The sequence below is a fragment of the Arctopsyche grandis genome, chromosome 2 (assembly GCF_051622035.1).
Source record: "Arctopsyche grandis isolate Sample6627 chromosome 2, ASM5162203v2, whole genome shotgun sequence".
In the NCBI taxonomy this organism is placed as follows: domain Eukaryota; kingdom Metazoa; phylum Arthropoda; class Insecta; order Trichoptera; family Hydropsychidae; genus Arctopsyche; species Arctopsyche grandis.
In genome coordinates, this window is record NC_135356.1 from 24,604,167 (window position 1) to 24,627,624 (window position 23,458).

Consider the following 23,458-nt stretch of genomic DNA (forward strand, 5'->3'; position numbering starts at 1 on the left):
TACTCGAAAAGGAAAACAGTGGAAAAGACCGACAAAATTCAGGAGCGACCCGTCGGGATGATGATGTATGTTGTTAGTTCCCGGTGAGCACCCCATTAAAATAAAACGTGATACCCTTCGGGGATTAAGGGATAATCTTTTCTTCACACATCCCATAGTTCCGACCGGAGCCCTTTGCGGCGCCCCCTTCGCCCCCACCACCCCTTAGGGCTATTGTCCGAGGATGGAAAAGCCGCTGAAAGTTCACTTTATTTATCTAGAATTTTTCGACTCGTTTTATCCACGCAATATTTAGCTTGGGTATCATTATAAACACCATTATATTTTGAGAATCTGTAGCGCTTCTTTCGGCCGGGTAACCGCACGAAAATATTCATATTCAACCGAAATTCAACGTAATTGATATGTGGGTATATTTACAGCTTTCGCTTAAACAATTTTACGGTGATCAATGATGGCAAACCAATTTAATTAAACGCGACACGGGAGCAAAATCTCATTTCCTGTCGGTGGGGATTCTGTAAAGCCTGTTCGATTTACAGGGCCATCATCTTAATGAGCTGGCAATTATCATGTGAATTTTGCCATACGTTAATTTAGCTGGAATTTATCCGTGGAACAACGTAATATCATATTATATAATATTTACATGCATACATAAATATTTTATATACATACACACCTACATACAGCCGTGGACAAATGTACATATTAGGACATTTGTAAAAAACAGACTGAAAATACTCATGTAATTGAAAAAGCCATACCTGCATTACATTTTACTAAGAATTTCTGTAATGTTTAATTTTATTTCTTTTTACAAGCCTCTTCTAAGTTTTTAATTTCTCCAGCTTGCTCAGAATGTTCATTTTTGGAATTTCAAAAGACACTGTCGTTAAAATGAGATCTCTTCCTAGTTTTGATCGATTTTTTAAAGAACCAATTTCACTGTATCTTTTTATTGTCATTTGGAACACACATCGTATTAAATTATAATTAATTATAAACTGCGTGATTTCTAATTCAAACATGAAAGGAAAACAATCCAAAATAGCAACATAATTCGCAGTAAAGTTATCAAGATACTATGATATTACTTTAAAAAGTCAAAAAATCTTGATGAAAGTGAGCGTAAATACTCAATTAATTATTTAGATAAGCCTTAAGTAGAAATACGCCTTTTTGTGTTTAAACTTTAGATTATACACAAAAGATTTTTCTGATTTTTTAAAAACTTTATCAAGCATCCGAAAACCCGACTTTGAATTCTGACAACTTCGTTGTTTTCGTCGAATATTTCTGCCAACCTACGCTTGACACATTTCGTTTTTGTTTTCCGACGCTGAAATAAAGATCTAAAAAATATCACCAAAAGTAAATTTGAAAATGACATTGAAGTGAAACACTTCCATCAAAAAATAATGACAGTTCGTATTGTATGCGAACACTCCACCGAGCTGTCAAGAGAGTACTGCAGTGGTGGCCACGTGGGCATATTTTGAGCGTACATACATAGTTTATATTCTGACTAATAAACGACGAATTGTCGTGAAATGTCACGAATGTCAAGAAATTGACAATGTTCTCGCATATTTTGAACGAAAAAAGCTGCAACGAATATTGTTGGTATTTAAGTACCCACTGTGTCCGTTCGTTGAGAGTATTTTTGTTGTATAATATTTCTTTTAACTAAATAATTTTTCCTCTAAGCAAGACATTATTTAGCCGCCAGCAGAGATGTTCATTTTATTTAAAAAAAAATACTCTCTAAGTAGCCGAATATGTAGTTAAAAACAGGAAATAATGTTTATTACGAACAGACAGACCGAGTAAATTCAAGCCTAAATAGAAAAATAAGTATAAACCTCCCCGACAAAAAGAAAAAGGAAACGACGGATCTTGTCTACGATATTTAACATGAAATATTGTCAGTGTCATTGATTTATTTTATTACAAAATTTATTATATTTTATATTGAAAACATTCAATTCAATTTATTTTTTGCGGTTTCAGTTTTCCTGACATGGTTAATGATTGAATCACGATTTACAGTGCATTAACTACATATTTTTAACGGTCAAACAATTTTTTAATGTCCACACATTCGACGACCTATTTACAATTATGCTTGTCGGGCCGATAATTCACACCCATAAAAATAAATAATCGGCCATCGTATAATAATTTCAATTTGAAATCGTATGAAAATATCAAACGACATGACAACGAGACCGTTCAAATATTAAAAAAAAATAATTTATACTGTTCGGGTTGAATGAAAAAAGCGAGAAATACATTAAAGCATTTTTTTTCCACGCAGAACAATTATTTGCTCTGGTTTAAATTTCCGTTTTTGCTGAAAAGGATTCTTAAAATTGTGCTATATTTTCATTATCGAGCCTTACCGTCTGTTTTATTATCTGGAAGATGTTCGAGGTAATTTAGGCGTATATCACCATCCATTTTAGCCCGTAAATTGCCGCTCACCTTTACGATATCGGTGACAGTGAAGGGGGTGGGGAGGAGAGAGAGGGCTGGTACTTTTGTGATATGGTGCGTGGCGAGATGGCAGGGATGAGACTGAAATGAAAAATTTAAATGAAGAGGAAAAGGCGCCTCTTTGTTTTAATGCGCACTCTGGAGGTGAATATGGAAGGGCCGAGAAGGACAAGGGGAGGGTGTAAAGGGGGGGAGGAGGGGTGAGCGTCGACGGGCTGTTCTCCATTACACTCCGGTTATTAGTGTTTCTTGGCGGTGAAAAGTTTGCCTAAAAGTATTTTTTCATTTCGTCTTGGCCGCTCCCCCGCTTCGTCTTCGTCTGTTTATTTGCCTTTTTCCTAACGGTTTTTTTGCTTTTCCTTTCCTCATTCTTCCTTTTCTTTTCCCATTCTCGTTTAGAGGCGAACCGGCGCGTGGGCGAAGCGGACGGTTGCCACCGACTAAAATTTATAACGGAACACTCGAAATACGCTCATTTTTTCTTCATTGACCCACATTCGCCGACATAAAAATGAATATTTACTTGTTTATTGATAAATAAATGAAAAAAAAAATAGCAACGGAGCGGGTTTTGTTTGTGCCTTGTTTGCAAAATCGACAAACGGGTGCACTTGAAATTTTCCTCTACCTGAATCGGTTCTCCCACAACCTCAGCAACAGCTATAATTCAACACTTACTGCATTGTGAGGGATAGCGCGAGTGACCAGGATTCGTATTGTATTTGTTTCCACTTATTTCCGTTCAATTATTTGAATAACGAATTGCTCAAAGTAGACCGAAAATATTCGAATATTCGGATTCGAAACTCGAATTCGCAATCATCCGATATGATATATAAAATTTAAAGCAACTGTAAAATCAATTCTTCAACTTTTTACTATTTTCAATTTAAAACGTTTTCATCAAGATTACAAAGGTTTTAATTGTTTTTTATTTCCAATCGAAACGAAAATGCTTATATTTTCTAATAAAATATTTAGATATTCATTAAAAGATGTGTTATTTAAGTTGTTTTATATTTTAAAGAATGCATTTTACAACAGAATGAATACCAATTTCGTGTTACTAAAAACTTTACGATATTTATTTATTTATTTATTTTTAAACAGACCATTGTGGCATAACAGGAATTCCTAAAGCGCCACAATGGTCAAAAAATATTGATAACACAGTTAACACTTGCCGCACTGTGATGGGTAACAAGTGATTTATATTATTGAAATGAGGTCTTCATATTGTATGTATCCCTCATCAAAGCCCCTACGATTCGAATGTTGTGAAGTTATTTCAATTTAAATGGTTTAAATAATATAAATAAGCGTATTAAAAGTGGCGAAGTCCAATTTTCAGTTCCAAAAACACTATTTTTGTTTGACTTAGTTCACAAATTGTTACTACTTCTTTTAATTCGAAATTTCCAGAATCTTGACATCGAGTGAATAGGACTTATATTTTATTTTAATTCTTTAAATATACTAAAATGGGTTCTTCATATTTAATGTATTTCTCTTCAATACCTCTATGATTTGAATTATGTCATTACGAAATAAAAACATTAAACAATATCAACAGACATAATATTTTCACGGGAAGCCCCTTTGTACACGTGCTTCACAGATGCGAGAGAGAGGGGAATGCTCAACGGTCAGTATGAGAATGATATCCGCCTTGGAATGATGGCTCTGCTACAGCCGTTTTCATTTTTCATTTCCTACACTTATTTTATATTATTCGACGTTTAATCCACGATAAAATGATTTTTATTTATTAAGTCGTCCAGTTTATTGAGAAATTATCGACTAAACAAATGAAAGACAAACCGAAACTGAGTTTAATTTTTCAATTCAAATAATAGATTTTATACTGAAGGCTTAAACGAGATTTAGAAATTTTCTAAATCTTCACATTTATCACCTTAAGCGTCATCTTACGATTCGTGCACTTCTCCAGCTAGATCAGAAGGTCCATTTTTAGGATTTTTAAGACATGGTCGTTAAAATGAGATCTTGAAACAGTATTCTCTTCCTTATTCATCCAGTTTTTGATCGACGTATTATAGAAGCAATCTCACTGTATTTTTTAATCTCGTTAAGACCGAACATCGCGACAACTTCAGTTGCTTGAATTGTTTTTCTATCCCGACCCTTCAAAATGGATTTAAATGATCCGAGTATTCTTCCCTTAACTTGATTCCCATTGTTTTGGGATTATTCAATAAAAGAAAATCCACTTCATTTAAAAAATTAGAAGAGAAAAAAAGACGGAAGCGATAAAAACAACGCGACGAAACCACTTCTCTCGAAACATTTGAGTAAAAAGGACAATTTCGTTTTTTTTTGATAATAAGTAACCCAAGGAAGCGAAAGAAGAAATAAATAATATAGGAATGCTAGTAAGTGTAGTAGTGTGAATGTTTCAAATACCCGAATATGTATTTTCAGTCAAAAACATTTCTCACAAGTAGCCTAATACATTTGTCCACGGCTGTATACTCAAACTACACAATATTACAATTTATTTTTCACACATATGTATGTATGTATGCCAAAAGCTTTTTAATTTCATGGTTCAATTCCAATAGACTTAATTAGATTTTGTACCTCATATGTATACTAAAAGCTTTTTATTTTCATGGTTCAATTCCAATAGGCTTAATTACATTCTGTACCTCATATATACATTTTTAAATTAGTATTTTCATAAGAAATCCACATTCAAATTTGAAGCCCAAACATTTTATTCAGCAATTTCACATTACACGTTTAAAATCGTATTAGAAATAATACGGAAAATTCACTCGGAAGCGTACATATACAGGTTCGTGCTTTTAGCCAGATTTACCTCCAGCTAAGAGGTACATAATATACGCACATCCATAGGAAGCGGATTTTTCCACATGCACACATTATACACACATCTACAACGCATTTCGGAAAGCAAAAAGGGGAAACTTTGTCGAAATTTTAATGTAACACACCGATTCATATCCGAAAGAGAAGCGCGCGGGGAAAAAGCACATATACAAACACGTATATATGTATAAAATAAAATAAAATAAAAGAAGAGAGATCGCAGAAGTTTGCATAAGCGGCTTAGAACAGAGTGGCGGCTGCTGGGCTAGGGAAGGGTTCCCTTTTATAAATAGATATTATACAGGATCACGGGCAATATAGCCTAAGCCCATAAAAGCTACGCGACTCCGTCGCTTACTTACGAAATAAATTGCCGCTCCAGATCTTCAGACATGTTCAGAAGTCGGATATATTTGTGTAGACTACACAGAGATTCACAGAAGGGAGAAAACTCGAAGGGGAGGGCCGGGTGGAAAAAATGTGTCCTATCTCGTGAATTGCACACATGTCACCGTAACCCGAAACGGATATATTTTATTCAAATGGCGTACAAAGTTTATGCCTGCAAAGCCACCAACTCATATTTTGCATATATGTACATATACTAACTTATATATTTATTATAATCGATATATGTACATACACGCATATTTATATGTATTTACAAATGGCCTGGGACGTAAGAGGGGAGGGCCGAGGATGACGCTCGATTTTTTTAAATATAGCACAACGATCGAATACATCAAAATTGTGCGCCTAAACGTGTGATTTATTGCGAATTTATTCGCGGACCACTCGATGCAAAAGTGAACTTCGAATTGAATAGAGAGCCGAAAGCCTATAGGGAAAATTCACTTCGGCTGGCAGCTATCGAAATGGAAAAATGCTCGTATGTTTGTAAAAGTACATATGTACATATATCGATGGTTTGATGCGCAGATATTATAGTATGTCCATTTTTGAATTAGATGTCTCTGTGGATATTAATCGATCTTTATATTTGCCTTGTATGATACCTACAAATCTACAATACTTCTGTACATTGACCATATATGTCGTGTTGAATATAAAAATACAATTAATAATACTGTATATACAATTAATAATACTGTATATACAATTAATAATTCTGTATACACAATTAATAATTCTTAATCTTTAGCACACTTGTCCCACTTGGAACAATCTGTTAGACGAGCGTGCCTGATTGATTGAATAAATAAATTGAATAAAGGAACTTTTGCTACACTTTCACAAGTTTTGCTTTTATATACATACATACATACATGTACGAGTAAGTTAAAAAAGGCTCCCAACAAAAAATTCCTCTTTAAGTTGAGGAAAAGTTTAGAATGGTTCGACTTGTTTGTGTCAATTGGCAAAGCTTGCTTGATCTCATGCGTGGATTGAAACTAAAGAAGGCATTGACAGCATTGATATCCGGCTAGGAAAAATTAAATAAGTGGAAAACTAATCTGGGTTTTAAGGTCTGGGCTTAAAGTAGTTGCATCGGTTCTACTTTATTTTCTACTTCGCCATGATTTCACCAGCAGCATGGACTAGTGGTTGGTATATCTTATGTGAGTGGTTATGAGTTCAAGTCACACTGGTTGCTGCTGGTCAGACCTTGGTTTGTGACTAAAAACAATTTTTCTGATTTTCATTGCAACGATTCCTGCAAAATTGGCTTTCCCTCCCCATTTATCTCGCAAAATCTTGAGTTAGTATGTTATATCTCAAAGTTCACCGGGTTTCTCTACGTAGATGTCTCTGGATGATTGTTGTATAAAAATTCATATTGTTGTATACATGTTTGTTGATCGTATTGTATACGATTTTTGCAATGCACTTTGCTATGTTTGACTATAGATATAATGTATAATTTCGAATTATGTAATAATTATGTATATAATTTGGTGTGTTTCTTGATCTGTATAATACACTCGTCATATTTCTGCGGTCTGTAATGATGAGTGTACATACATAGATTGAGTGATTGAATAAAAACAAAAATAAAAATCAAATTATATGTAGATCCTTTTACTTGATAAAATTCCATACTTAACAATTTCCTGTATTATTTATGGCTATAAAAAGTTCAATTGTAAAAGCAAACTTTTTGTTAAAGCTAGGTATATTTAGAAAAATATACGAATGTTTCATCAAAAGACGATTCATACTGTATGAATCGTCTTTTGATGAAAAGTCTCGGTACGAATCATACAGAGACTTTTCATTAAAAGAACAATTGACAAAGACCATAGGAAAGATGTTGAATTTGTATAAAATGTTATCAATACAACAAAAGGCCAATTTTCACAAATATTCCGAAATATCCGAATGGCAGGAATATCTTTGTACGTTGATAATATAAGATTGAATAAAACCTGAAAAAAAAGTTCTGAGTAGTATGGTAAAGACACGTCTGGTGTCTTTGTTACAATCAAAAAACCTTTGTGTATCGTCTAAATATGGGACTAAATTTCAAAAGTTACCCGAACGAAATGTCCGAGGAGACGAAGCGAAATAACCAGTCTCCGAGGAATTCCCGAGAAAGGGACGAAATTCACAGAACCAATATTTCAATGTTTAATTTACGGTGAATTCCAAAACCTTAAGAGGACTTCCGTTCGTATATTATTTTAAATCATTTGTAATGTTCTTATCTTAGTTAATGTTCTATTTTAAATACACGAACATACAAATATATGTTATAAAATAAATATGACATAATTAAAAACGACAGAATTTCTCTAAACAAAAATTGCATTTGTAAACGTGTAAATCAAAGATGCCAGTAAAAGCATAAAGTGTATATTTTTCTATTATATCATTTTATCTACTACACATATCATTTAAATAATTATTTTTTTTCAAACAGTCTTTAAATCATTTTGTTGTTGTGCTTGATTTAAAATTATGATAGAAATTTGCCTCATTAGATTATTTTAGACAAATATGGCTTTATTTTATTTTTAAACTACTGAACCGATTATGAGGGAACTTTCAGCATTTGTTGTATGCATGTCCGGGAAGATTACTTATTAAAACCGGGAAGATTAAAAAAAACGGGATAAAACCTCTTAATAATAATATTCGTAATTACGATTTTATCGACGCGAAAGTATGACGCGCCAGTGTGTAGTTAATGAAATGCTTACGTTTGTAACCCACTTGCGCGCACGCATGCCAGCGTACAAATACATTACGTCCCACTCATAACAATCCTACATATACATATATGTAAATCAATGTTTGTCTGTCTGTCACGTATGCGTTCCTATACTTTACTATAATTTACAAATGGGAAAGGGAACGAGAACGGGAACGGGAACGGGAACGAGAACGAGAACGGGAATGGGCACAGGAACGGAAATTGCATGCGTTATTGTGGCATTGCAACGGATGCCGGGTTCAGCTAGTACAAAAATAAAAAAAATAATGTATCTGTTTGTCCGCTTAAATAAGGTACATATATTTCTAGGAGGGCGCTGAGTATTTTCTTATCTAAAAAGACAGTGGTGAGTTGAATAAATTTGGAAACTTCTGATCAGTGTCGTAGCTAAGAATTTCGGGCCCTCATTTAAAATTAATCCAAGGCTCCCCACTCCTCCCCCTCAACGCGATTTTTAAACATAGGACATGAAATAATTAAAAAAAATTGATACATATAACATTTAAACAGCATAATAATTCTAGAAAAAAAATACATTTAACTTAGCTCATCGATTTAAAAAATTCGTCTTTCTCGATTAAAGGCGAAATTTTGTAACGAGTCTTATGGATATACATATACCTATGTATTTCTGATAAAGTTTTTTTTAATAATGGCGTTACGTGATTAATTATCCCGCTTGAGCCCAAATATCTTTTAATAGTCTGCAACGATATTCATACTTACATATATACATATGTATGTACGTTTAAATAGACCTTTTAAAATAAAGGAGAAGCAAAATAATATTTTATATGTATATACAAGTGAACGACTCTAGTAATTTTTATTACTTTCAAAATTTTTTAGTTGGGCAATGTTAATTTATATTGAGTGTATCTATATTTATATAAATTTGGACCCTCTGTCTGGCTGGGCCCTCGTGGTTCACATGACTTTGCTATGAGGTAGCTACGTCGCTGTTTCTGTTTTAGACGGTGGACGGGTTTCGGAAAGAGTCAGAACCTTTATTAAGTTTTGTTTTCCAATTTAAATCGGTCCGAGAAATGCCAGCTAGCATTATAATCAAACGAAATATTGTGAAATGTGTACAATATTAATATAAATATAAAGTGAAGTATATAAAATAAATAAAGCGTATAAAATAAATGCATTGGTATCAAAAAAGTATTAACTGCAGTCAAAATGCACTTTTGGCGAATATTGGATAAATGCAATATAAATTTGAGAGAGAGAGAGAGCTGTGAAACGAAATTTACTCTCCCATATCGCATTTCCTGCAGTGTCAATATTTCAAACGTTTATAATATAGCGGTCCGAGCTAGACCTTTATTGGACGACGAATATATTGCATTTGAGATGATAAAGTGGAGATAAAATGGGATGGGTGGGAGCTTGGGAAACTGTCCCGACAAAATTCCGGGTAATTCCTTAAATTTCTCATTTTTCTAGGTGATATATTTGAAAAATAACCGTTGCGCATCCGCGAGACGCGTGTGCTCGACAGGTAATATCCTGATCCGACGATTCGAACGGTCTCCCGTAATGGCGATTTCACACCTGAACAAATTTTACATAAAAAAGTAAAAAAAACATACATTATACTTAATCGACTTTTATATACATATGTACATCCATACATACATGCAAACATCTACAAGACGAAATATGTTCATCCACTTTTTACAAAACGAAACGCAAAGCTCTCACACAGTGGAATCGTTTTCAGTTTATTTTACTCGGTTTACATTATTCCACGAACGTATAGAAATAAAAACAATGAAAAAAAATAGGACTGCATGAGAGGCTTTCATTCATTGTGCCCATCTACTAACAAGTGAAATGAAGCTGCGAGCGGTATTTTATTGGATCGCAAACGATATAACCACTTATAATTAAGTGGTTCAATAGAGTTTACTTTTATGCACTTTGAAAGGCCAACAACGATCACATATAAAAGCTTTTCATTATTAAAAAAAATAAAAATAAATACATAGACTATGTACACAATTCTTTTAAGTGCTATTCAACACGAAGATATATCGTCTAATACAGGGGTCTTAATAATTATGTATATATAATTCGAACTCATTTGTCAACATAATTCAACATGTTCACGAGATGGGGGGGGGGGGAGTTTGACAGCAATAATAATTAACTCTGACCTCTCATTTGTATCTTTTCTTTGTTTGCGATTGTGATTGTGATTGCCGCGTCGATCGGATCGGATTTGGCTAGGTTTGAATTTGGGTTTTCTCACAGACATAATGAAAAAAAATAATTCTTTAAATAGGAGATACAAGGAAAAGACAAACTTTATATATTCTGTAAACACATTTAAAGCAAAACTGGTTTTGCGGATATCACATCTGCAGGTGAAGTCTCTCAAGCATTTCCCAAATATGAAGGAAATGGCAGGTGACAAGTGAATATAAAAGTGTCATTATTTATTAAGCACCTTCAAGTGATTCAAGAACAGTTTTAAAAGAGATTTCAGAAGTTTACTATCATCCAGCCAATGATCTCTTTTTGCATACCTCCTTTACGTTTCACATGGCTTTCGTGTTAGTGGTCATTTTTATCTCTTATCCGATCGTTTTCATACTTTGCCATATTGCTCATTTTGGTCATCAATATACTTTAATGTATCGTCTACCACTACGTTGGAGATAAAATATCGTATACAACGCGTTTTAAAAACGGGGCAAGTAAATCTTCCTGACGTTTAACAAGCGTTGTCACTTGTAATGTAAACTTTTCGCCATGACACGGCCTTATCAGATTTTAATTTTTTAAACGCTTATAATTCACTTTATATTTTATGAAATTTGCTCTATAGGTTCTCATTATCTCTCTTATATATTTAGGTCACTCATATTGTTCTGAACGTTGATAGTGATATAAGCGATCGTCAGAAGATGCTGGCCGTACATTAGATTTTTATGACTACCTACGCTGCTAACGGTACTTTCACAATAGTTTGACAGTTCCATGCGGTGTGTTGTGTTTGTGATTTTCGCCTTTAAATCTAAAACTGACCGTTCCGCAAGGATTTCTAACTATTTTTAAACCGCCTTGCGATATTTTTAAACAATTCTGTTGCTTGCCAAATAAATATCATGGAAATAACTACATATATACATTGCAGAGCTTGTTCAAGTAAGAACAGAAGAACTAGAGCTAGAAATTTTGGACCTTCAGAATGATATTATGCTGAATTTCTTTATATCAAATGAGGCTTTTGGAATACAGTGGACAGAAAAAAGAAAAAAGAAGGACAGAAAAAATTCTTAAGAAAAGCAGCATATAAGATTAAATCATTGTTCGGTTCCACATACCTTTGCAAGTAATTGCTTTCAAACATGAATTTAATAAAATCAAAATACACATACATAGATCTCGACTCATCGCTGAGCATCTTTATGATTGTTTACTAATTATGAGGTACTGGTCAATGAAATGCAATGCCAAATATCGCACTCACTTTAAAATTGATATTAGTTTATAATTTTTATATAACGTTTACATTTTATGTATGAAGCAAACATGACGTGTATTAATTTTATATAAGAATATATACAATAATTTTTATATTAAAAAATGTTTTTTTTGTGCATTTTTTATTACCTATTTGCTATGAAAAAATAGGTGGTGTTCGCCGTCCTAGCAATATTTTAGAATGTGCTCTGGAGTACAAGTAGGCTAGGAGGCCCTGATTTAATATGTACATATGTAAAATATGCATAGCAATAATACGTACATCAACCGAAAATGACGTTTTGTAATTGCGTCAACGTTTTGCAATTTTATACTGAACGTCATAAACGGAGCTATTGTTAAACCTATTGAGCTAATAATGCTCACAAGCAAACATAAAATACAATGGTTGGCAACGATTTATCTGTAGGTATATATGTAAAATATCACTGCACAAAGAAAGCCAGAGATATCTCTCTCAATGAAGAGCGTAACGCTTAGCATATTTTATAGATATACATAAATACACATTTAAGACTGGTTTATTAAACAACGTATCATGACGAGATTACACTTGTCTTGTGAAGAATAAATCCAGCAAGGTATAATTGCATTCGGTGCAATGATCCCTCGGTTCTTCGCTGTATACATACATACATACATATGTATTTTACCATTACAGCGATTTTTCACTTCAGAGCTCAGACAGAATTTTTACCTATTGTCATACTTATTCTAAATACATATATAAATTATTATACTTATTCTAAATTATTATATAGCTATAGTTTGATTTTTCTTTCACTCTTTTTTTCGACCCCTCGAACAGTGTGCTCTTCACGGGAAAATTCAAATATAATCCTTGTATTAATATGAGGAAAATAAAGAATAATCATTACATTTAATAAACCGGAAGTGGGATTTTTTCCTCTTAGAAAAGTCAAAAATGTTGTGACCACGATTTTTTTCGACCCCTTAAAGATGCGTGATCTTCACAAAAAAGTACAAGTATAATTCTAGTACCAATGTGATGAAAATAAAAAAAATCTCTAAATTTAATAAACCGGAAGTGGGATTTTTTCCTCTTAGAAAGGTCAAAAATGTTGTGGCCACTATTCTGTCAACACCCCTGAACGTATCAAGCTGAAATTTATATTTTTATTTTTTTTCTACTAACTTAGAGTTTTTGTAAGAGTAAGTAAGAGGAAGTAGTGTGTTTTTAAAGCAATATTTCATTATTTTATTTTAACCTTTTAAATTATTTTTATTTTCTTGATATTTAATGTGCATAATATTTATACTGATTTTAGGTACTAAAAAAAATCCGACAACCGGAAGTAGAACTTTTGTCTTGTGTAAATTTTCCTACATTTGCTCTCAATTTGTATCGAAGATGCTCTCATAACCGGTATGTGTGAACCTGTTTGTATGTTTAATCATCGAATGTTCTTCTGTAACCTTCTTATATTCCTCAAATACACGGATTCCTCAAGTCGTGGGTTGGTCACTTCCGTGCTCTTTTCACTTCGTTCACTTTTATTGCTCAGTGTAATCAATCAATCACAAAATATGTTTTAAATATGCCATTCATATGAAAATGTAACTATGTATGTATGCATGTATATTACAAAGTCGACGACTATGTTTTTCGCATATCCATTACACGAGCGCGTTCTTCCGCGTTATAATCTCGCATCATCAATTAGGTTTTTGTCCAACTTCCGGCTCAGAACTTGACGTTTCTATCCTTATTATGAATCTGTGAAATACATTCAAACATCAATGTATATGCATATATATATTATATATATATATATATATATATATATATATATATATATATATATATATATATATATATATATATATATATATATATATATATATATATATATATATATATATATATATATATATATATATGCAGTGAAGATGAATCCGGCCACCTAAAGCGAGAGAGAAAAAATAATAATGTAAGGACGTCTTAATATTAATTCCATCCGTTTTGATCGAGTGCCAACGCTACCCCTTAAATCCGTTGTTTTTTTTTTCGTCTCTTCTGTGGAATTTTTCTCTCCTCCGTTCGGATTATGTTTGTACTGCGTAAAACTTTTCCGAGCTCGCTAGAATTAATGTTATGACGGCTATAGGACGTTTCTACCATGCCAAAACTGTTTGCAACATCTCGACCAATTGGAACATATTAAACAAGTACATCCCGACTGTTCATAAAATTCACGAAAATGTTTGATTTTGATTGATTACTTGGCAAAGAAAATAAAACAGAAATGTAAAATCTAATATTATTTTCCTGGTTGTGGAAATCTGGATAAGGTTTTGCTTGGACCTTTGCAGTCGATGGCTTTGACCGCTTTCCGGAACGTCAATTATCCCCCACTTTCATCCTTTCGACGGTCAGAAAAAAAGCTTTCAATTCGAATTTTCTGATGGAAATTAATTCCCCGCTCCCATTTCATACAAACAATTTTCGAATATTTCCCCCTCGGGCCTCAATTTTACATAGAGCACTGTCCATCCGATTGAGGATTTATTAAAATTCATATGCACACACATATTTATTTACAATATACTAAAAAAAGAATGGAATCGGTCCACGCTATTTCAAATATCAATCGTTGCGATGAGGGCTCTTTTTTATTTAATATCTACATACATAAATATAAATTCACACAGTATATCAATAACGGAATTTTTCATTCAATTGTACAAAACGCAAAGACCTAAAGCAAAAACTGTAACTTGATAATATAACAGCAGTTATAGCATATTTTTAATTATTATTCTAAACTCACAAGAATTATTGCAACATATTTTAATCTTACAGATAAGTGACAGTGACTTGCGATTAAACTTATTCACGTAAAATCAACCTTAAAACAAGCCTCAAAACTTCACTTTATTTTACGGAGTAACTTAAACTTCGCCAACTTTAAGTATGAAGTTTCGTTCATTAAATTAATCATCTATGGAATCTGCTTAAATTCCTGTACACACATATGTACATATAAACAATTTAGAGTGACCGAAAATATAAAACGAAATATTCAATCAGTACAAACTCTAATATGTACATATATAATATAAAGTCCATTACCGGTAAACCACTTGAATAATAGCTCGGTAAATTATAACATACTTTTAAGGGTAAATCAGCAAAATATATTCGCCGCATTTTATGACATTCCTCTCCGATAATTTAATCCGATATCCAATAATATATGTACATATAGAAGTATATAACTATTTTTTGCACAACATTAATGAATATTTTAAATATTTTTTTCGAAACTTAAAATTCTTTTGATAAATATAATGTACATATGTATGTATTCAACCAAAAATTTAGTGACCTTTTATTTTAAAAACTTCATTTAATAATTCAAAGTTTTATATTATTTTTTATTTTCAAACTAGGCCAGAGTCCCATTACAAGTTACCAGGATGTATGAAAAAAACACATAATGGGAAGAAATATATCTAATAAAAACCATGTAAAAATGTGAGATATTAAGAATTGGAAATATTAAAGACAAGAACATTTCATTGTGAGGCGTTAAGCTGGCTATGACACTATCTTCAGATGAGATAAATATGTAATCTTAAGAAAAAATGAATGAAAATATTGTACCGCATTTAAACCAAACCTTACATTCTCGTATATTCTATTAGATTTATCATATCTAATTTATCATAAATGTTTCTAAAAAATAATAACAACAATGAAAATAAAAACAAAGAAGAAAAGCATTTAATAGTAGAAGATATGGGATATATGTATTTATGTACATATTAAATACTAATAAAAATAATCAACCAATAGAAATATAAAGCAAAAAAAGGAACAACACAAAAGATCAATATAAGACGGGAATATTGTTAAAAGATCAAGATCTACATATATACATACATACATATATAAAGGAATTGTTGGTAGAACAGAGATTAAAGTGTACAAATGAAGAATTACGGAGGGATCTGAATGGACATTGGAATAGGATATCCAACATGTCCGTCATAATATGCGTAGGTAATTTCAACTATTTAATTTATACAAAATCAATTCTAAAAACATTCATATAAATTCATCTTCCCAAAAAGAAAATTCGCATGAAAGCATTGATTCAAATTCTATCAACAACAAAAAAATATTTTTAATCAAAAAAGAACCCGAAAGAGTACGAAATTTCATTTTGACCCATCTGCGGTAAACTATGGACCACATCCACAATACACAGAAACGTGTACATATGTATATGTACATACATACATACATTTAACAAGCATTTAATTCACAACACAAACCAAATACATATCTATCGCAACACTCACCACACAATTAACGAGCAGTCGATTTGATTGAATTACTCGATTAGGTACACACACACACACACACACCCAATAACTTGCTTCTACCTACATATGTACATGTATGTATGAACGCCTATACATATATACATATATACACATGCGTAAGCGACAAGGAGAAAACAAATGTTTTCATTGGAACAAAGTGGCTGGATATAATTAATTTGCGGCATGCTCCGTTGCCGCTAACTCGCGTCAACGAGTTACCAATTCAATTACCGGGGAACGGGTCAAGTCAAGCATAAGCCCAGCTTTGGCGCTTCGGTCTGCTAGTGACTCCTTTCCTACCTTCTTCCTATTCTCACTTCATCCGTATAATGCATACATATGTATACTTAACTACGTACATATGTAAATATATGTACATATATCAAAGCAGGCGAAAAACTTTTGACGTATGTACGTGTCTATTCGTGGAGATGCGTGTTAGCGGTAGACGCGACTCGAAAACGCCTCGTCTTTAAAACCGCTATGAATCCGAGCACATATCTACCATTCTAATTATACATATATCATTGAATAGAGTGAAATGACCCTTTGTTAAAAGATTATAATTAGTTAGCCTCGTGACATAAACCTGCACAGTCAGCAACGAGTTATGTGAAAAAAGTTCTGAAAATACTCCAATAGACGACTTTGTTTTCAATTCCGAAGATGTTCACAAAATTATAATGAAAAATGAATGGTATTTTTAATATTACCAGTTTTTTTTAACTTCACACTGTTAGTTCCATGAAATTGAAATTATGATTAGTTCACCCGGTGACTTAAACCTGCCTAGTCAGCAATAAGTTACGTGATAAAAGTTCTGAAAATGACTCTTATGGACGACTTTGTTGTCAATTCTGATGATGTTCACAAAATAATTTTTAAAAATGAATAGTATTTTTATTACTGCAAGCTTTTTAATAGCTTCACTCTGTTAGTTCCACGAAATTCCTACCAGTCAAAATTTTGTGATCTGATTTTGAATCACTATTTAGATCGCTTTTGTATTTTACCGATATACAGCAGCTAGCTAACATTGAAGTAAGCTAATGTCTTAAACATGAAGTAAGGGTAGTTCAATAATTAACGAACTCATTAAAATTAACATCGGAATCTTGATCGAAGCGATGATTAAGCTCGCTATCCAAACGTCTCTTTCTACCACCCATTTGAAACTCGTTGAAACAGTGATAAAGCTACTTTTTTCACTCTCATTTACTTTTTTCAATCTCATATAAACTTAATATTAGAGGCTTTTAGACTTTCTCATTTTCACTTTTTAATTCACTAATGTATTATTATTAGCTTGACACTGTTAGTTTTATAAAATTCCTACCCGTCAGAAATCTGTGATCTGATTTTGAAACACTTCCACTCTTTAGATCGCTTTTATATTTTACCAACATACAGCGGATAGTTAACATTGAAGTAAGCTAATGTCTCCAACATGAAGCTAAAGGAGTTAATTCATTAACGAACTCATTAAAAATTACATCGGAATCTTGTGTCAGATCGAAACGATGGCAAACGCGGCTTTTTACCGCCACTTCACAACTCAACAGTGATAAAAGTTTATTTTTTCACTCTCATCTCATATAAACTTAATATAACAAGCTTTTATACATTCTCATATATGAACGTTTTTAATTTGCAATTTATTTTCCATTAACTTTGAAAAGACTAAACTCTAGCGGTGGGAGGCATTTTTAAAAAGATTTGAACATTCGCTCAAATATAATGTTACACACAAATCCTGAGGAATTAATATAATCTATATATGTACATATATAAAAATCAATGTTTATCTGTTCGTTTGTCTATTTTTCTGTCACGTATGCGCCCCTATACCATTCAACCGATTACAATGAAGTTATTGAAGTTATTGGAACATACAGGAGTTATTGTGTATATGTCCGCTATGGTAAACGCGATAGAAACACGGGAATCTGTGGCATTGCAACGCAATAATTTCAAATGTTTTCGCGTCTCCACCTGCGTTGTTAGAGTAAAATAAACAAACAATTGAATAATATCAAATGTGTTCGCTGCTTACGTTTTCCCGACAAATGGGAACGGCAACGGGAACGTGAATTGCAAGCGTCATTGTCTCATTGCAACGCATGCCGAGTTCAGATAGTACATATATTGTATATCGACTCCAATTTGAGTATATAGAATATACATATGTAAATACATACATACGATAAAAAAGCGTTTACTAAATTTAAAAAAATATATTATATTAATGGTTTTATTTCAAGTATATATGAGCAATTATTAATATTTCATCGAAAATAAATACACAAAACATTTGTAGCGAACATAGTTTTAATGAAAAAATAGTTTTAGAAATGATTCCGATTACTTTTTTGTTGAACTAACTAATAAAAAATGTTTTTGTGAGCACATTTTTAAATCAAAACAATTAAAATTTAATTTATGTTTATACAAGCATTTGTACATATATATGTATGTATACTCGTATATGTACACATTCATACATGTCTATATTTTCAAATGTAATAATATAGAATATTTGAAAGTATATTTTAAAATCATATCTCAAACCTTAATGGGCGTTACAAATGTATTTGTTTTATAAACACTTAAAAATACTTCGCGGTTTTGAGGGCGAAACCCACTTATTTAATTTTTACGCTTATCTGCACACTTAAAAGAATAGAAATTAACTTTGCTACTTTTTCCATGACACTTATATTTATTAAAATACCAACAAAAAGCTTTTTTGTCGGAGTAATAAAAACCACTCTAACACACATACACGCACATATGATTATATATAAATATATAATATAAATATATAAACGGATGCCGACATACTCATATAAAATAAACAATTCACGTGAAATCAGAATTCGTAAGATAAAATATACCATTACGAAACGATTTAAGCGCCTCCATCGGAAAGATATTTTTAGACGGAAAATAATCTTTACCTTTCGAAAAAATGTGTGTTTCTACGTTAAAGACCCGTCGATTATTAGATTATTAGCTTTCCTTATTCTATATGTCACACGTCAATTACAATTAAGGCACACTATTAGACTAATATTAGAGGTGACGATCCGTGGATAACTAAGTGGAAGTAATCCGACCTGAATTGACGTCAATATAGGAGATCCTAAACTGTCAATGATTTTCCTTTGTAACGGCAATAAAGCTATAATATCATATTTATTAATAAAACTCACCGTTGACCGAAGTGGCAAATTGGAAATACTGGGGATACTTTTCGACGAGACGCTTTATGACGTCTATCTGCTCGAGCGTCAGTTGCACTGCGTCTTTGTCCTGGGCAGCGCACGGCACAAATGCTGACCAAAACTGAAATGCAAAAAAAAAATACCATTACACAACAGAATATTTCATCATTTTTTAAATGTATTGATTTAATTTTTTGTAGCAAATGAAAATTATGATGAAGTTTAGAATCATTTTTTCATACAATCATTTTTGACAAATGTATGTATGTAAGAATGTATGTATATATATATATATAATTTGATACCTGCACATTATTATCGAGTTAACCTTGTCAATTTAACTCGAAGTAATAATTGGCAAATCAGAGCGAAACGCTATCCGGTAACCCGGCAACATCTCAACTGTTGCAATGAATTTAAAATAAAGCTTTCCTTTTGAAAATTCATTTCGACAATTAGAACATCATGATTTTTTATCTTTTCGGTAATTGTAAATTCAAAGTCGTCCAATTATTTGTTAGTAATAAAAAAAAATCTAATCACAAAAGATAAAATTATAATGAAAACGAAACCTTCAGTAATATATTTATAAGCCTTATTTTATAACAAATATTATAAAAGTTTTAATTTTAATCATGCTATTTTATTCAATTTATATTATGTGTGTGTTTGTAAATATGTATGTAAACAAACACTTATTTTGAACGAATAAAGTTAACATTATTTCAAATTACACGTAGACAATACGATATTGAATTAAAAGGCGAAACTCGTTCATAAATCAAATTATGTAAGCGTACATGTTTCCATAATTTAAATTTACAACATCCTAAATTTGACCTTATAGTGAATATAAATTTTGAAACTACGAATATTCTAATGCTACAAAACTATAAATCTATCAGAAGGGTGTAAATGCTAAATATGTATATACATATGTACATATTATACTTACCTAATATCCAAAACTATTTTCACAACAGATAACAATTTCGTCTGACATTACTACAATTCATTATTTTTTTCAATTTATTTTTGTATTATGCATACATATGTACATACATGCATACATAAGTATAATATAATATATAATATCATATATATAATATATAATATAATATAACAAGTGCGTTTTTTAACATTTCTATATATATTATATATACGCAGAATTTGCGTAGTATTGCAAAAAAACCGTTATGATTTTTGAATTGCATTTTTTTCATAAATAAAAAAACTTGAATATATTTAAGTATTTAATATACATATATACTAGGTAGATATTACCTTAGTATACTATACTAGGGTCTCCAACAGGCTTCTTTTTAAAAGAAAATGTCGTATTTTTTACAAAATTTTTTTGTTCTCTCTCTTTTGTCAAATGTGCTCAAAATTTTCTCCTTTTTGATTTGGCCAAATTTAAAATATTTTGTCATGATTAAATAAGCATTTACGATTTTTTTCATAAAAAATAAGAATTTAAAATAATGTTAAACTAAGATCGTATTTCTAGAATTATAGAAAATCAACGAGCGCGTCACTTAAGTATCTATTACGGGGGTCTACGTGACGAGACAGAATGTTAAATTACAGAAAACACACATATCGGAAGGCAAAGATGTGTGTATTTTGTGGTTAACATATCTTAAAAGTCCAAACACAATGTTTTCGACCAATAGGATTTAGACAACTTAATATACTTATACTCGGTCTCCGTGACGAGATAGAATGTTAAACGACAGAAAACGCAAATATCGGAAGGCAAAGATCGAAAATCGAAAGATAAAAAAAATAGTGCATGGTAAACGGTACATACTCACGTACATATTCACTTTATTTGCGCGAGCAGGATACAACAGGAACAAGAGGAACATGCTTTTCCTCCCGTATTAATGTGCGCGCGCAGAATACGGGAGGAAAAGCATGTTCCTCTTGTTCCTGTTGTATCCTGCTCGCGCAAATTAAGTGAGTATGTACCGTTTACCATGCACCATTTTTTTTTGATCTTTCGATTTTCGATCTTTGCCTTCTGATATTTGCGTTTTCTGTAATTTAACATTCTGTCTCGTCACGGAGACCGCTATTACGGATATCATAAGAAAATTTTAAAAATCAAAATCTTATCTAACCAATATTTATTTTTATTGATTGCTTTTAATTGAGGGTTAACTATGTGTGTATGTTCATATTTAATTCACGTTATTTTTCAAGTTCACAAAACAAAATTCGATAATTAAACATACGCATACGCTCACACATACCGGTTATGAAACCACTGTCGATACTCATTGAGCTCAAATGTAGGGAAACTTACACAAGACAAAAGTTCAACTTCCGGTTGTCAGATTTTGTTTGAAATTTTTTATTACTTAAAATCACTATAATTAATATACCCAATAAATATCAAGAAAATAAAAATTATTTAAAAAGTCAAAAGAAAATAATGAAATGTTGTAAAAATAAAAACAAATTCCGGTCGACGAATTCCGACCAAAACCATATCAGCTCTAAGTTAGTACATAAAGAATACAAATATAAATTTTCAGCTTGATACGTTCAAGGGTGTGAACACAATCGTGGTCACAACATTTTTTACTTTTCTAAGAGGAAAACATCCCGTTTCCGGTTTAGTAAATTTAATGATTTTTTTTTTATATTTTCATCATGTTGATACAAGAATTATACTTGAATTTTCTCGTGAAGATCACACATGTTTAAGGGGTCGAAAAAAATAGTGTAGGAAAAATCGAACAACAGTAAACTGCCACTTCCGGTTGACGGGTTCTCACATATATATTGTATAACTTGGTATTACGTTTAAACAGATATATATGAAATTTCAGTTCTATAAACTAAAAGGTAAAACACATAAAAAAACCTCGATTCTCTATTGATACAAGAATTATACTTGAATTTTTTCTTGAAGAGGACAATACTTTTATCGCCATTCAACTGTAGGCCAATTGCGGCTAATAACGAGAGGCCGATGATATCAATAAGTGCTTTCGAAATATTTTTCGCTTCCTTTAAACCGCAGCTTGCACATTCAGATAGATTTGGCACACAATATCGCACGAGATACAAACAAATTCCGTTGAAGAGGCAGAAAGGGGTGTGAGAGGGAGAGGGATCGGTCCTCGTCTTAATGCGGTTTCGTTCTGCGGCAACATTTTCAAAGAAGGCTCGTTTATTTTCCGCTATAGAATCGAGCCAGGGCTGTCGCAAAACGTACGTAGAATTGTCGGAACGTACATACACAAATATGTACGTGTACAATATACATATATATATACAAACATACACATTGTATAATATATAAAACGACGCCAGATGTGCTGTCGTCGTGTTTGGCAAAAGGGAAAGTTTTAACGAGCAACAACATATGCACACACTGGCAACCATGCCGGGCACGAATGTATCGCCATGTGCCCGCGCGAACGTACTATACACGACGGGTGAAATGAATGACACAAAGGGGACACGCGTGGACGTACATAGCCAAGGTAAATACCTATACATACATACATACATATTTATGTGCATACATGTGCGAGCTTCGAAATAAAGACTCGAGAAAAAAATCCGCACAGCCACCCACCCACCCCTCACCGCTATTTGTCACTGAGATGAGCTTTTAATGGGTGTATTATGCGACGATCTTGTATGAATGTGTGTGCGTTTATATATATATATATATATATATATATATATATATATATATATATATATATATATATATATATATATATATATATATATATATATATATATATATATATATATATATATATATATATATATATATACATATGTACAAACAAACATAGTATATACTATATTATACACACATAAGGTTGAT

The 23,458-nt window shown here is 32.1% G+C and overlaps 1 protein-coding gene across 1 annotated transcript in view; it reads right to left on the minus strand.

The window, feature by feature from the left end:
- LOC143922425 (dipeptidase 1-like) overlaps positions 1 to 23,458 on the minus strand; it is a 254,552-nt gene that overhangs the window by 209,700 nt on the left and 21,394 nt on the right. The window contains exon 4 of the mRNA XM_077445648.1: positions 19,591 to 19,723. Within this exon, the coding sequence (XP_077301774.1) occupies positions 19,591 to 19,723 (133 nt within the window). The remainder of the gene's footprint in view (positions 1 to 19,590; positions 19,724 to 23,458) is intronic.